The sequence below is a fragment of the Lytechinus variegatus genome, chromosome 12 (genome assembly GCF_018143015.1).
Source record: "Lytechinus variegatus isolate NC3 chromosome 12, Lvar_3.0, whole genome shotgun sequence".
Taxonomy (NCBI): domain Eukaryota; kingdom Metazoa; phylum Echinodermata; class Echinoidea; order Temnopleuroida; family Toxopneustidae; genus Lytechinus; species Lytechinus variegatus.
Genome location: NC_054751.1, coordinates 12,617,752 through 12,633,814, shown reverse-complemented (window position 1 = coordinate 12,633,814; position 16,063 = coordinate 12,617,752). Strand labels below are relative to the sequence as shown.

Sequence of the window (16,063 nt, the reverse complement as noted above, 5' to 3'; positions counted from 1 at the left end):
AGTTGATTGGACTGAGAGATAGTAAACTTGCAATAAAGATTGTGCATTTGTTATTATTACAAGTCTTTATGAACGAGGCCCAAGATCATCTCAACGTATTTTACTTGCATTAATCTGTACATGACTGATTATGCTATTACACATTTTCCTTTGAACACAGCACACACACATATATATGTGAGCTCAGTCTTACAAGTTAAAATCTTTGGCCTGTATTCTGATAGCAGGTTTAACTTAAACTCAGGTTTAATTAAAGTTATGGTTTAAGTATGGATAGCAAATCACTAACGGTAGAGATATCATATTTCAGCTCATTTGGCTCTCAAATCATTCATAATTCATAATAATTCATTCATAATGAATCAGGAAAGAGCACAGTAAACATAAGAAACGTTCAACTTAGTACAAAATTCTAATACTTTTGGCTTCCCATACTTAAACCACAACTTTTAACCCGACTTCAGAATACAGGCTTTTTTAGTGGTTCTGGATTCATCAAAGTAATAACATGTGTGATGAGAAGATGATCTGTGAAGCCAAAGAATAGTCGTAATCCTTATTCTGGATTTGTAGAAAGTGTTTCATAAAGCATCTTATCAATGATCAACACTGACAAATGTGCCAATCAGATGCAAGGATTTCAGTAACTTATGACAACTGGTCTGTGAAAATTACACTACTAGTATCTGTTTCATGAAGTGCTCCCCAGGCCCAGTTCAACTTAAACTGTGGTCTAAATCTGTTTTGAGTAAAGGAAGCCAAATGTTATGCAAATCTCAGAACAGTTCGTGTTACTAGTAAATTTAGCAGCAAATTGGGTATCCAAACTATTCAACCTGTCTGTGAATGAGTTTTCTTCACCTTATAAGAATGGGAAGAGAACCAAGGCATAAAAAAACACTTTTCAATCATTGGCTTTCTATGATTTCAGCACAGACTAACAAGTAGACCAAGGTTTACCTGTAAGTCAACTAGGAGTTCACAATGTCTCCATCACCACTGGATGTGAGCATACAACATGTGTACTAGAGTCTTGACACATACAAATACATAACTTACACTTCCTAACAGAGATGCCAGTTTGTATAACTCACTGGGCCTGAAAAATCCACAACACATTAAATCCCCATATGTGATGTAAAATATAAAACATGAAAGGCCTGAAATGGTATTATCAGGGCCTAAAATCAGGAAAAAGCCTGAAGACTGGCTTCTCTGTTCTTTAGTCCCAACCACAGTGAAGGATTTTTTCATACAAATACATAGTAACATAACTTAAATAAGCCTCATTCACACATTAGGGCCAGTTTCATAAACCTTGTTAATTGCAATAACAGTTAAAAGCTACTGAAATCATCTAGTCTGATTGGCTGATGGTAAATTTATGCATTTGTTATTATAACAAGTCTTTATGAAATGATGCCACGGTGTGACAAAGCTCAGCAACAAAGTTCAGCAGTATTATGTGTACAAAGTAATTGGTTATAAGAAATATCTTGCCTACACAACATTGTTTTATCACAGAGCAACCCTAATACTGTTCATCTCAAAATAAGCTATTCTCAAAATTATGCAGCTTTTCCTTACAAATTGAAGACAGAAAAAATACTCATGGCATTGTAATTATCTTGTTATAATATATATCAAACAAGGCTTGTGGCATCAAGGATTGTGATGTCATGAGTTTGTCAAGTGCAGCTACAGGACACGAAGAATGTAATGCCCAAAAGTAAAGTGATGTGTCTCATCGTATCTGAACACTAAGAAAAATGTTGCTGAGCTTGTCTCACCATAGCATAACAAGGTTTAATTTAGCACAATGAACAAACTCTGTGGATACTCTCAGCCCCATAACTTCTGTCATATGACCACAAATCTTTTATAACATTGCAATAAAAATACTTATCTCTGTACCAAGACTTTTTAAAATACAAAATGCAGCCTTGGCAATAATAAACGGGGACACAAAATAGCGACCTATCTATCTAACTCTGTCAGCCGGGAGATGTGTTTACATGATAAATACTTTCTCCAGTTCATCCATGGAATAGACTTTCTTGGTCTTGGGACATATAATTCGACCGTTGTTTTCAGCAGCAAAGGTCAGGAGTGACTGTATAGGATAAGATGAAAAGGAAAAAATTCTTCAATTGGTGGTAGGATTAAATTTTCATGCTAATGCAACAAGAACACTTTTTAAGAAGAACAAAAAATACATACAGCATTTCAATGCATACAATCAGACCCAGCACTGGTACTTTTTGAAAACAATTGCAGTCACATTTGAATCATTCTAATTTTTTATTTTGTCATATAAAATATAGCACAGATACGTTATATTGGCTTTGAAGGTCCAACAGATTCAGGTGTTATAAAAATCAACCTGAATTTTTTTTTTTTCAAATGTATAATTAAATTCGAATAGTGTCATTGATCATGTATTTGGGTATCTTTCTACAATGATAGACATTTACAATGGCTTATCTAGGAAAAGCAGTACAAAAGGTAAATGATAGACTTGTGCCCTCTTCAAAACATGCAGGCCAGGGCAAAATACCAAAATTGCACCCTTCCTAACTATTTAGTAAATCTAGGACTACTTATTATATAAACTTTTTGGACACCCCCCTGTCATGCCTATGGTATATCACCCCCCCCCCCCTACCTAACTGAATATTTAGACACTTATCATACCTTTTCACCATAAACATAGCCATTTGGTAGCATCATAGGTGGGTTATGTTCATTCATTACTTGACCTGTGAATAGTAATTAGCAAAATAAATCATTCAATGTTATAGTATTCCAATCTACAAATACATAAACATACATTTATCCTTTATAAATATGAATATTAAATATACAATATAAACATACATCCCGTATATAGGTATCATAATATTCATTATTTTGTTTGACGCTATATTTTTGGAACAATGTGGTTATATTTATGACAATGTTAAACATTATTCTGACTTTTACAAAAGTTTTCTGCGGTGATTTTTAATGCAATGTGTCTCTATCAGTTTTTATAGAATAATCTCATACATTTTCATGTCCCCCCCCCCCCTTCTCTCTTAGAACATCAATAATTATGTGTGCAATGATTCATTGCTTGTTCCTATCATAATACAAACAAATTCAAATAGAAGGTAATGCTTTCCATAAGAAGATGTGTGGTTTATTTTGCTACAGGGCCTGTAAGGGGATCCCCATTGCATTAGTCTTTCATCACTATTACCATTAACACCCCCCCCCCTTTGATGATCCAATCGGAACACATTTATTGCACATCAAGTGGGTTGACTCATTATTATTTTTTTTGGTTGAATTCCCTATCTATCGTTCCCCCCAAATTGTTTCAAATAAATTAATTAGAATTGTTTTTAATCTAAGATATGTGGTTACTTTTAAAGACATTTTTGATGTAGGGATTCAAATATTTTACATAGCTGGATGTTATAATTATATTTATTTCTTTACAAACCTTTAGTATCTCTGATTTTTTACTTTTATCTAGACTAACTTAATGTCAGGTTAGACTTATGAACGCACAATGAGAATAGCTGCTATACGAAGACAGAGGAGATATGAAGGGAATTAAGAATAGAATGGAATGGAAAGAACAAAATATTGAAAGGATGTAAGAAAGCATTACATAGCCATACCTGATATTGAACAGACTAGTCTTGATTGTGCACAGTGAGCAAATGGTAAGCTCTTAGCTAATTCATTCAAGTTCTTGCTACATACAGGGCAATCAGCATTCTTAGCATGGTCTGTGTAGCATTGTCTAAACAACAATAAGGTCAAGGAGTACAATAACATCTTCAAAGTCATTAAACCTCATATGAATATCAACCATGGCAATGATCTCAAAATGAAATTGAAATAAAAGAATTTAATTAAATGACCATTGTTTAAAATAGTACATAAAAAATTACATATATTGTAATGAAAAAAACAATGAGACATCATTAATTGCATTACTAAAAACATTGGAAGGAAAAACAAATAGTGATATTTTGGTTGCGGATATGACATTTAATGTTGATCAGGCAGGATTATCAATCATAGACATTAATTTTTATCATTAAGGATACGGTGTTTTCATTGCTGCCAGACCAGCCTCTAGTGTCAACGTTAGTACTGGTGTTGTGTTGAACTGGAAGAGCTTATAGTTCTCCTCACGGAACTGACTAACTAGTTTTTGCCATCGTAGGTCATCGAACAGTTCCTAGACATAAAAAAGTGATAAAATACGACAAATGATTCATCAAATTAAATGTTTGTTGTTTTTCTTAGATGATGAAAGGATCACAGTTGGAAAATTAGGTGTGTTTTTTACCAGCAAGTGGTTAATATGTTTCACGTCCTTTGAAACAGAGAATAATGTTGAATAAAATTTCAAGTATTTACAAAAGTGTTGGATTAATCAGCATTCAGATTTTTTAAACAGTTAATGGCGTAATATACTGTACATACTCTATCAAGCAAATGGTCTCTATTTACTGGGTGTGAGCAAAATATTCCAAGCAAAAATGTAAGCAAACCATTTATTTTATTTTGATTTGCCATCGTCTTCCATGGAAAATTTGATACCCAAAATGTTTATCTACTAAAAGATGGTTCTAAATCAAGAGAGAATCAAATAAAGTTTAGCAGCCAACAGATGTTATGTCATTTTTACATATTTTCTTCTCCTTGCCTAAATACAGGTCTGTTTATCATCTCCCCACTCTTGCCCGAAATTTCCTGATTTCAACAATAAATGATTGCCATCCCATAAAATGGTACAATTAATTAGCTGAGCCCAAACAAGATGGTATGTTACAGAATTTTTCAACTTTCCACTGATTTCTAGAGAGTATGGTATCATCGAATGATAATTTTTTCACATGAAAGGTCAAGACAAATTTACTTTTACTTCCCGACAGTAACCGTAAATTTCAGTTCAATCCTTTACCGTATAGGATTTTAACGATGACTCTGACTCACTTTATATTCTGATATGTTTGGATTAGAAGGAAACGCCAGAAGAACCATTATCTTCTTAATCTGTTCACCATCAAGAGAACCAAAGTATTTTCTAGCATGCCTGACTGCCTCCACACGGAAATCACATCGGATCAATTCTATGAACTCTTGCGTACGTAGGTTGACTTCTAATGTGCTCTGGAAGAAATAGAATAGAAAATCCTGTGTTTAGTTGAAAAATAAATGAATTCAATTATAACTTGGTCTCATTTAGCATATAAATAATCACCTGAGCCCATTAATCTATCTTATCTTCTACAAAGCCTTGATACATGCCGGAAACAGGTTTAGACTCAGTTTTATATGATTTTATTGGCCCCTAAGAGGCACTGTAGCTTACAATTTTGTACAGTGTAAAGTTTGAAATAGCTGTCAAACTTTATATTACACATGGAATTACACAATTTAAAACAAGACAGTGTAATGAGGGCTGGATTAACCATACAGTGTATGCAATTTCAGGAAGACATTAGGCCAAAGCAAATTGTAAAGCGATAGCAAAGCCACTGCACAATCTCTCTGTGCTCTCTGCAGCATTGCACAAAATCACATGATCTGTATTTCTGTGTATAGGATGAACAAGTGGAATGCCTCTGGACGTCTCACCTGCATCACGCGGTTCAATATAGCAGCAGTGCTGACTTTGAATACTACTCTAACTCGCACAAGATGTTCAGTATTACATGGTTACTCTTATGTCCACTTTTTATGAACTAGACCAATAAACTTACAGAGATATGATGGTTATTCAACAAAAAACCCCAACATGGCCAAAGTTCATTGACCTTACATGACCTTTGACCTTGATCATGTGACCTGAAACTCGCACAGGATGTTCAGTGATACTTGATTACTCTTATGTACAAGTTTCATGAATCAGATCCATAAAGTTTCAAAGTTATGATGGTAATTCAACAGATACACCCAATTCGGCCAAAGTTCATTGACCTTTGACCTTGGTCATGTGACCTGAAACGCGCACAGGATGTTCAGTGATATTTGATTACTCATATGTCCAAGTTTAATGAACTAGACTAATAAACTTTCAAAGTTATGATGGTAATTCAACAGATACCCCCGATTCTGCCAAAGTTCATTGACCCTAAATGACCTTTGACCTCAATCATGAGACCTGAAACTTGCACAAAATATTCAGTGATGCTTGATTACTATTATGTCCAAGTTTCATGAATCAGATCCATAAACTTTCAAAGTTATGATGGGAATTCAACAGATATCCCCAATTCGCCAAAGTTCATTGACCCTAAATGACCTTTGACCTTGATCATGTGACGTGAAACTCATGCAGGATGTTCAGTGATTCTTGATTAACCTTATGTCCAAGTTTCATGAACTAGGTCCATATATTTTCTAAGTTATGATGACATTTCAAAAACTTAACCTCAGGTTAAGATTTCAATGTTGATTCCTCCAACATGGTTAAGTTCATTGACCCTAAATGACCTTTGACCTTGGTCATGTGACATGAAACTTTAATAGGATGTTCAGTAATACTTGATTAACCTTATGGCCAAGTTTCATGAACTAGGTCCATATACTTTCTAAGTTATGATGTCATTTCAAAAACTTAACCTCAGGTTAAGATTTGATGTTGACGCCGCCGCCGTCGCAAAAGCAGCGCCTATAGTCTCACTCTGCTTCGAAGGTGAGACAAAAACAATGCATTGTTCCTACACAATCACCGAACATCCTATACATTACAATCTGCTTCATGTGGTCAAATAAACATAAATGCTAGTTGAGGTAACTGTATCAAAAAGATTTCTAATGAATCCAATAAAATAAGTGTCTGCATGTATAAATATAATATGTTCCAAATAATTCTGATAGAAATCTTTGATTGCTGAGAAATGGGCAAAAATAAGTATGGCATTCCTATTACGTGTTGATTATTTTTCCAAATGCAAAAATACACTGCCTAACATGTGTATATCTGTGTTGATCATCTTTAGAATGATAATTTTTCAACTTTAGCTTTAAATGATTTTGGCAAGTAACACTATGTGAATTCACCATGGGGCCATTTCATGAAGCTGTTTGTGGTTACCCTCTCTATTAAATAATCCAAACATAGCTGATTTGACAGAACAAGATCCACCAGTGCACAAAAAAGTTGTGGGTAATTTTACAAACCTTTCTGAAACAAGATTTTTTTATTTAATAGGCATCTCAAGAAATCAATGTCTGCAACTGCATGAGTTAAGCTTTGATTCTGATAATTTCAAAGTTTACCTTTATTCTTCTTAGCTTGGTTTTGTTGTTATGACACCATTGTAAACAAGGCGCTGTTTCCCGTCTGATTAGAGATTCTTCAACTTCTTTAGAAACTAGAAACAGGTCTATATTTGTCAGATCCTAGAGGATAGGAGAATACAAGAAATTTTAAAAATGGAATGAAAAATGGCAATATAAAACTTCCCTACATTGGTGAAAAGAAATCATGTAACAAATGTGTGATTTCCTGTAACAGAGAAATATGTGTTTGTCATTTTATCAGCATGATGGTTAACTGGCATATAGCAAGATCATGAGGAAGAATTCAATATACAACATATAAACACATCTAAGACTAATTTTTTGTCATCATGGCACTTTCTTGCTTTTACCCAAGTATAGGACAGCTTAAAATCCTTTCCTAGTAGAAAAAAAAAACTTTTATCACTTTTCAAACAGGAAATAATCTATAAATGACTACAAAAACCTAAATGTAACATAAGCAAATGGCTTCTACTGTAATGATCAGTTGGAATTTTTTCAGGATTTTCAATCTAAGACTCAAAATCTATTCTTTGATATCACTTGTCCATAATTTAGTTTGGGCTTATTTTCAATCTTTTTTAATTTGCTCTCTTCCTGATAGGCAGTGAAAGACGAATCTTATTACGTAGAAAAGTGCTTTTAATTCACTACATGCAAACAGTTTAGGGTTATTTCCTTGTATGTTTCTTCGTTATGTCACAAGAAAATTTGTAAATATGCTCAATGTACCTCAATTTGAGAATGTCTTGCTAGCTTTACAGCAGTCTCATAGTACCCTGCCCTGAGGAAGTATTCAACCAACATTCTATCTATCCTCTTCTTCTTCCATTGTGAGAGGGAACTACCCGTTGTGGTATCATGTTCCTTTAGGTGGGCAAGTCGTTTCTTACAGGCCTGGGCGCTCTCTTCCTCCAGTGCTATAGCCTCCGCAGCCTGGAAATAAATATGACAAACAATGTCAGGGGTTAACATGATACATTGGTCCTTTTATAATAAAATGTCACAATTCATGAAAGAGACATGTATTTTTTGGCCTATAGCTTCATATCTATGCATAATTTCTGCAATACTTCATTATCATTATAATTATTTGAATCACTATTACCCGCAGGTCTCTCCTCCCGATATAACTGATTGGGGGGAGTGCAGGTGGACCACTACACCAGGGTTTCCCCCTACTCTTATATGAATAGTGCAATGGGTTCTTAACGGGCAAAGGTGGAGACTCTCCTCTACATGGGGCCTCCATTTAATGTCCTATCCGAGGGACAGAGTGTTTTCCATTGTAACATAGCCTGTATCTATCAAACATGGGAGAGACAATGCACTGGCTTCAGTCATCCGCCCAGGGTGGACTCGGACCCACGATCTTTCGTTCGACAGGCAGACACGTTACCGACTGAGCCAACAATGCTCTCATCAAGGTAATAAACAGTCTGAGCAGCCAACCTATTAAATGCATATCTTTTAAAACTTTCGCAATTGATTGCATTGAAAACAATGTAGAATCATTCATGAAAATCAATCATTGAGATTTGTGTGTTACAGCACCTTGACAATTATTTATGATTGGTGCAAAAAGTTTCATTTGAATAGTATACAATCATTCCTCTTTTTAATATTAAAAATTGTTTTGTGTGTGTGCAGGCCCCCTATGCATTGGTGTACCAAGAAACAAACCTAAAGTGTCCTTTTGTTCTATTTTAGTTTCTTTTGCGGGGGTGGGGGGGGGGGCAATTAGGGTTGAAAATTGATTTATTTATGCACTGGAAGCTTTCCATGGGAATAGACACATCTTGCTGAGAATGTTGGGCATTTTTCAGGAATTTCTCAGAAATATTTGTAATTTTCAAGAGGTATTTTCTGATACATATACAGGAAAAAGAAAGAATTAGCTGGGTAAATGTTGCTAAATCATGCTTTTTCAACAACGTTCAAGGCAAACATTATGCTCAAACAGCAAGACAAGGAACACAACTCAGCAGTATGTGTGAAAAAAAATCCAGAAAATCTCCAACTTCCCAGTGAGTGAAAATTCCCGAAACTTTTCGTGGAAATTTCCCGAAATTTCTGCATGGTTTTCAGCCTTTCGCAACTCTATACTCTACGGTTGTAAATGAATAAGAAGATGTCATTTTGTGCCCTTGACCTGATAGTTCTAAATGAATGTACAAAACTATGAGATTTCTTTACCTTTCTCTTAAGGACCGACAGCTTGTCCACAACTGAATCAAGAAGGGTTACTACAGACCCGACAGTAGGTTCTTTCCCATCTAGACATTTCTCCAAGTCATTAGTAACCTGTATCACAAATATAAACGGACATGAAAAATATGATTATCACATTATTCAAACTGGCAATACCGGTAGTTATTTTAAGGACATGTAATGCATTCATATTTATCACCCAAAGTCATGTAAGAATTTTTTTTTCCTGAACATCATCTTTGAGCTCTAATAAATAGGTTTCACAAAGAAAAATTGCAAAAGCCCTATTTATCCTTTTTTTTTCCATCTTTTTAAATAACTAAATTAATAGCCACAAATTAGTTAAGCAGACCAATTAGAATGGAAATATCCTTTCGTGAATTTCAATTTCAGCTCATGAATTTCATCAAATGAACCATTTCAACATTACATTGTCATGAAAAAAGTCAAGTGGTATCGCGATGCTATACTCTTATGTCACGAAAAAGGTCTCATAAGTTGCACGAGACTTGAAAGAAAAAGTCATTAAATTTTGCGGCACTAACTTTGTCCCATCCAGAATGATCGCGCGAATCCTGGACGGGGTCATCATGCCCCCCCCCCCCGTCCTGTTGTTTTGTCATTTCTTAGCAATTACACATTGTCTTCCAGAATCAAAGGCACATTTTTTAAATTCATACATACCTTGGTTGTCATTTTATTGGATTCTGTTCCAACTTGTTTCTGATTATTACAACAACTGGCATTTATGTTTAAGTCAGGTCTGAATTAAACATGTAACACTACTTTTCTTGTTGATCTCATTCATAATGCATCCCTTAGTAGAATTTCAAATCATTTATCATGTAATCATTCAAGGATTGATGAAGGGTTTTTTTTTTCTTCAGTATTATTTTGAAACTTCAAATTCAAACAATAAAAATATTAGCTTCATTTTTACTGATATGCTTTTTTTTCATTGATCTTCATGTATGTTTTGTGTATCCATTTTCAAAATAAGACCAGTAATGTAGAACTTATAAACATTTCCCTGACTCCCCAAACTGCAAATCAAATTTGAGAAGTAAAATTGTACCTCCTGTAATCAATGACTTGATTGATGGACTAGAAGTCTTACCTGCATAACATGTGCGACTTCTCTATCGATGACCTTCTGACAGTTCCTGAAATTCTTGTTCAGGTTCTCATAAGGAACCTATAAGGATTGAACATAGATTAATGGAATAAGTATAATTTATAATATGATGGGGTGTCCAAACTTCGCGCACTTTTCAAAAATATTCATCAGGCTTAATTTTGTCCACAAATTATTCATAATTTATACAAAACCAATTCAAGAAATAGTTACCACATTTACGGCAAGATTGTAAACTATAAAATCATGGACGAAAATGTAAAGTAGGTCAAGGGGTTTCGCCGGTATCGCGATCTCAAAATTCTATTCCGATCAGCGAATGCGGGCTGTGCTGGAAACTCGTTGAGAAAAAGTGTGACCTAACTTCGCGCACCAAAGCTTTTGTGGAGATTTAAACAAAGACTCAAGCTCAAAAAGTGAAATATTTATATCAGATTGATGGCAAAATGCTATGGAATCGGTTAGTACCACATTTAACTCACATTTTTGATGATTTCTGCTTGTAAAATGGTGATATCGTGATTCTTGTTGCTTTCTTCAAAACAGGCGCTAACGGTGACAAATTTGCCGATCTTTTGCCAATATTTTCATGAATACTGGACTAATCCTAAAGAAACTTTCACCGAAGGATAATTTTAGGTCGCTTTTCACATTGATGATGTCAGATTTTAAGGATATTGGCTAGTTTTGGAGATAATGACCGTCCGCGAAGTTTGGACACGCGCGAAGTTTGGACTCACTGCCATACAGATTCCCCTTGGCACTTTAATTTTCACCTCTGTAGGCCATCCCTCATTGTTTTGAAGTCACCTGAGCAGCTGACTTGGGGCACCATACCATGGTAAGATGCCATAAGTCTGTGCAGTGCCCCTTGACTTGTCTGCGCATACGCAGATCTGCGTGATTCTAAGAAAAGAAGATACACAAGTTTACATGCAGAGAAAGCTCGGTTTCTTCAGATGATGCACACTAGGCACTCGCCGCAAGCGGCTCGTGCACAGTGCGGCATCTATCTAAAGAAACCTCGTGTGCTCTGCATTTCCACTAACGAACTCGGCTGCATGCATTATTTGTATAATATACCTAGTTGTTGTGTGTCCAGACAACTTGTGTGTCCGGTCGATTTTAGAAAGTCATTTATTGGAAGAATACAACTTGAAGTTTCATCAGTTTTTATTACAAAATGTTCGGAAATATTTTAGAGAACAAAATAGAAGATGATATCAACTATTGAATTCATATTTTTTGTGTAATCCAAAGACAAAAGAGACGGCTTCAAAAATATAAGTGTCCAGACACCCAACGGCCATCCTACCAGTTGTTGTGTATGTGTCCGGACAGGTTATTTTTTGTGTGTCCTGACTGAGTGATGATTTAGAGTCATTTGGAGAAATTTACAAGCAAAGTTTTGTCAATTTTTAGTACAAAATGTTAGGAAATATTATAGAGAACAAAATAGAAGATGATTACAACTATTGAAATTGAGTTAATATTTTTATTGTAATCCAAACACAAAAAATAAGGCTTCCAAAATAGTGACTGTCAGTGTCTGAACACAATCCCGACCTTTCGTTTGAGGACGCGGACGCTTATTTACAACGGTCGTTGACTTTGGAAGGGACTTTTTGGGCCCGTCATCATGGTCGTAAAACTCAGTCCTGCAATGCAAATTGTGTGACATGAGATTTTTTTTTCGTTTCGCATCTGCGACGGAAACATTCAATATGCGTTTCGTGTGCAAAATTCTGGTTGCTACTATGGTAACAGCGATTTATCCGATTGAGGACGACTTTCCAAAGCCACATTTGACTCCTCCTAGAGCTCGAGAGGCCGCCCGGGGGCCCACTTCCATTGATTAGTGGATACCAGTAGCGACCACCCGTAAAAGGGGACAGAGTGGGCAGGTACGTTACGTATATAGGCCTATGTAACGTTATAAGAGTGTCAAAACGATGTTTAAAATGCTGAAATAAGAGATATATATTCAATACTTGTAGGGTTTCACAAGCCAAATACTTGTTAAGAGATGCATTTTCATAATCTGGAAAAGAATTGCTTCCCTTGTTTAGCATGTTTAGGGTACTTTTCGAAACCCCATGGTCGTGCCTGGTATCCACTCATCAATGGAAGTGGTCCCCCCGGAATTTAAATCTAATCCCCATTTCTGGGGAATGTAAAACATAATGCCCCTCACATCGTGTGCGAGAGGCATATCGTTTGTGTATAAGGAGTAAACAAAAGAAACAAAGAAACAAAAGAAACAAAAGGAAACGAGTTCAAAGGTATCGCATATGATGTGTACATATCAACGCATGCGAAATGTTCGGCTGGAGAGGTTGATCTTATCCATGAAATCAATTGCCAGTGATCCACCAATAATCCACATTAAATGTAATATCGATTCGATGGACTGTAATGATCTATATTTAAGCCTTCATTCAGTAAGTTTTTCCTCACTCAATATGTTCTCGATTTGTTTGAAAAACCACTTTCTTCTCCATGTCATAAATCTATTTTAGGTCCTGCATTTTGAATATCTCCAGCCATCAGTCGTAATATACATGCATGTATGCGGTACGGGTGTCGCGGAAAGGGATTTTGCACACGAAAAGCAGATTTGTAGGGCCTGTAACCCCCCTGTTACACAAAGCTTAGCATTGATTGTAGAGCAGTTTTCTACGTTTGATTCTATTGACTGTAATGCACAATCAATCTTAAAAATCAAGTGTATGATTAAGCATTAACTTTTGTGTTAGGGGACCCGAATACTAGCGTCCGTGATGATTGCGAAAGGTCCCAAATATTTGTGCAATGGCAAACTCGCAAAGGCAAAAAAAGAGAAGGGGCTTCAAAACTGTCTGTAGATTGCTATTGCTAAGGTTAGACACCCAACCCCACATCCTTATGCCTCGGTGTTTATGAGAGTCATAGGATAATCAACTCTCCAAAAAATCAATCGTGTCACCATTACTACTCGTATCAGTATCACATGCAGTCAGTATAGATGAGTGTTTACAATTTTTGCTGCCGAGAAAATACAAGCCGGGAATCCAAGACGAACTTCCAGAAGCACTCAATCTATTTTCATCGTATTTTCAACTCAAAATACCTTGAAAGTTATCGTTATCAATTACAGAAACTATAAGCATGCTACTGATATAATTTTAAGCAGTTAATTATAGCTAAACACAGACAGAAAGAGTTATTCTACCTTCAATGTCGCGTGTTCCAGGGTGCAAATGTCAGCCATTTTCTCGAATTCTCGTAGGCCTACCGGTTCGACATCCTCGACTGCTCCAGCAGGCCGGATCGATCGGCTACTAGCTAGCGCCAATTCGGCACCGGTACCGTAACGTACGTACGCCCGGAGCGCGGCGGAGGGCTTGGTTCCAGCACGGCAGATAATTTAAGGGCGGGAGGTAACTCTTCCCCAATTGACTTCGTGTTTTCACGGGGGAGGGGGGGGGGATGGTTGTCCTGCAGTTTTACATCATAATTTTCATCCTAAAGGCCTTTGTAAAAGGTATGAACACGAAGAGCAAGCTGAAGGGGGGGGGGGGCGGGTGGACGAGGCCCGGGGGGATTGACCGGTAAAGGGCGCCTTAATTGGCCATGCAGGCGCGTAGCCAGGGGGGCAGTCGCCTCCCCCCCAAAAAAAGAAAGGGAAAAAAGAGAGGGGAAAAGGAAAGCGAAGGGAAGAAAGGTATAGCTTTGTGGATTTTTCTTTTCTTTTTTTCTCTCAAAAGAGAAACTCCTTCACTCTCAGTGCTCTATGATTTTTTCTTCCACGCTGTGCGTGGTTGAATTACAATATTGCAGTTCTCCTTTCTTTCCCTCACCCTTTCACTAACCCTGTTCTTCCACCTTAGCTATATGTGTTTCTTGCCAGTTAAAGTTCAAATGTATACATTAGGGTATGGAATTAGAGTAAGGTTAGGCCGAAGTATATGAAGTTATCTTTTTTTTCAAATTCATAGCGCAATAACTGGTCGGGTCGACTCCGGGCGGGTAAAATCTTTATATCAATTTTTGCCGTCACCTCCATATAGGCAACTTTTCCCACTTTTCAGCTCATTACTAAACAGCCATAATTTGGGGGCAAACAGGTTCCTAATTAAAAGAGGTATAAAAAAACAAGTGGAATGCCTCTGGCGGTCACACCTACATGATGCAATTCAATATTGCAGCGGTGCTGACTTTGCCAACTACTATAACTCACACAAGATGTTCAGTGATACTTTGATTACTCTCATGTCCACGTTTTATGAATTAGACCAATACACTTACAGAGATATGATGGTAATATCGACAAATACCCCCAACATGGCCAAAGTTCATTGACCTTTGACCTTGGTCATGTGACCTGAAATGTGCACAGGATGTTCAGTGATACTTGATTACTCTTATATCCAACTTTTTTTAACTAGACCAATATAATTAGAGTTATAATGGTAATTCAACAAATACCCCCAATTTGGTCAAAGTTCATTTAGGGTCAATGAACTTAATCATGTGACCTGAAACTCATGCAGGATGTTCAGTGATACTTGATTAACCTTATGTCCAAGTTTCATGAACTAGGTCCATATATTTTCTAAGTTATGATGACATTTCAAAAACTTAACCTTAGGTTCAGATTTTGATGTTGATTCCCCCAACATGGTCTAAGTTCATTGACCCTAAATGACCTTTGACCTTGGTCATGTGACATGAAACTCAGGCAAGATGTTCAGTAATACTTGATTAACTTAATGGCCAAGTTTCATGAACTAGGTCCATATACTTTCTAAGTTATGCGGTCATTTCAAAAACTTAACCTTCAGTTAAGATTTGGTGTTGACGCTGCCGCCGTCAGAAAAGCGGCGCCTATAGTCTCACTCTGCTGTGCAGGTGAGACAAAAAAATTTGGGGGGGGGGGAGTTCAGTCTCCTTATAGAATCGCACCTGACAATATTGTATTATTTGGCCAAATGGCTATCATGCAGACTATTGTATTATAAAAACATTATACCTATTGTACAATGCCTATAAATAACTTGTTGGACATGAGCAAATGGGAGGCTGAATGTCAAACCATTGCACACGTACCTTCCAAAATTACTGTCCATAATGTACAGATGCAATACGCATAGGGCTTACTGGCTGAAAGCGCATTACTGCTGCAGTTCAGATGCACAATGGAGGGTCTTTGCTTTTTGCTAAGTTCAACAAAGGAAACAAAATGACTGTATTTTCGCTCATTTCCGAGGCATTGTACAACACGAATAGCGAATACTAGTACTCTTATTCAGGCAATGGAAAAAACACTCTATTCAACTCAGCTATGTCTCAAAGAGCATCTTTCTCTCACCTGACAAACCTTGCACTATCGCACTCATGCATATTTTATATTGATCTCCTTTT

At 36.5% G+C, this 16,063-nt stretch overlaps 1 protein-coding gene across 1 annotated transcript; it reads right to left on the bottom strand.

Moving 5' to 3' along the window:
• Positions 1–319: 319 nt before the first annotated feature.
• LOC121425177 (E3 ubiquitin-protein transferase MAEA-like) lies at positions 320–14,058 on the bottom strand. The gene is made up of 10 exons (XM_041621180.1): positions 13,872–14,058; positions 10,643–10,720; positions 9,511–9,618; positions 8,047–8,250; positions 7,291–7,413; positions 4,999–5,175; positions 4,104–4,237; positions 3,669–3,793; positions 2,695–2,759; positions 320–2,113 (listed from the first exon to the last, which is right to left on the bottom strand). Exons 1-10 carry the CDS (start codon positions 13,908–13,910, stop codon positions 2,012–2,014), a joined length of 1,155 nt encoding a protein of 384 aa, XP_041477114.1. The 5' UTR covers positions 13,911–14,058; the 3' UTR covers positions 320–2,011.
• Between the last annotated feature and the right edge of the window lie 2,005 nt (positions 14,059–16,063).